The sequence below is a fragment of the Guillardia theta genome, assembly GCF_000315625.1.
Source record: "Guillardia theta CCMP2712 unplaced genomic scaffold GUITHscaffold_244, whole genome shotgun sequence".
Taxonomy (NCBI): domain Eukaryota; class Cryptophyceae; order Pyrenomonadales; family Geminigeraceae; genus Guillardia; species Guillardia theta.
This window is the reverse complement of record NW_005434432.1, coordinates 48,588-49,491: the sequence shown is the minus strand read 5'-3', so window position 1 is coordinate 49,491 and position 904 is coordinate 48,588. Positions and strand designations below refer to the sequence as shown.

General features: G+C 57.6%; 1 protein-coding gene across 1 annotated transcript in view; it reads right to left on the bottom strand.

The window, feature by feature from the left end:
• Positions 1 to 59: 59 nt before the first annotated feature.
• GUITHDRAFT_121648 (hypothetical protein) overlaps positions 60 to 904 on the bottom strand; it is a gene marked incomplete at both ends in the record, with an annotated part of 1,122 nt that continues 277 nt past the window's right edge. Inside the window, 4 exons of the mRNA XM_005819113.1 lie at positions 60 to 143; positions 192 to 280; positions 483 to 562; positions 608 to 696. Of these exons, the coding sequence (XP_005819170.1) occupies positions 60 to 143; positions 192 to 280; positions 483 to 562; positions 608 to 696 (342 nt within the window). The remainder of the gene's footprint in view (positions 144 to 191; positions 281 to 482; positions 563 to 607; positions 697 to 904) is intronic.

Below are 904 nucleotides of genomic sequence, written 5' to 3'. Positions count from 1 at the left end.
CGGCACAGCATAGCAGCAGGGAATCGAGCAGAGCACAGCAGAGGGGGAGGGGAGCAGACTTACTCATCCTCCAAGCTCGCAAAATCGACGAGCATCTGCATGTTGTTGTCTTCTGCCTGCAGAAAGACGTGCCTCAACAGAACCTGCGAACTCCTTCAGCTCCTCGCGGTCGAAGCTGATGCTGCAGGTACCGCAGTGTGATGAGACACTCTCTGGAGCTGATCAAACATCTCTGTTTTGAGGTCTTCCGACAGATCCTTCACGATCTGCTTCACCTCATCTGCCTCATCTCGTCACCGTCAACGTCACTTGGCATGCACCTGCTGCTCTCACTGCCCACCGGAACCTGCCTCTCCTCCTCCAGCTCCTCCTCCTCTCCTCCTCCTCTCCTCCTCCTCCTCTCCTCCTCCTCCTCCTCCTCCAGCTCATCCTCTTCCTCCAGCTCTCCCCCCTCACCCCCCAGCCCCGCCCCGCCCCCAAACCCGCTTCCTCCTTTCTCTCCCCCTCCCACCTCGACTCTCCTCCCTTCTCACCGGACGAGAACATTTCCTCGTCGTTGATTCTACACAAGTGAGTCTGAAGGTCGCTGGGGGAGGAGAAGGCTCACCTGCTCCGCTCGAACTCCTCGATATGCTTCATCAAGTCACGGAGCTGAACCTTCCGCTGGGACGAAGCGAAGTCCAGGTACTTGAGACTCTGCCAGCTCAAGTCAGCCTGCAGTTCCCCAGCTATTTCTCCTTCCTCTACCCCTTCGCCTCCAGCTCTTCCCCTTATGGCAGACTTTCGACAGTCCTCCTCTTCTTTCTCCTTACTTCGACTCCCCTTCTCCTCGTCTTCCCCTCCCCTCCTTCTACCCCTCCTCCCCTCCTAGTCTTCATCATCACATCCTAAACCCCTCCTCCTC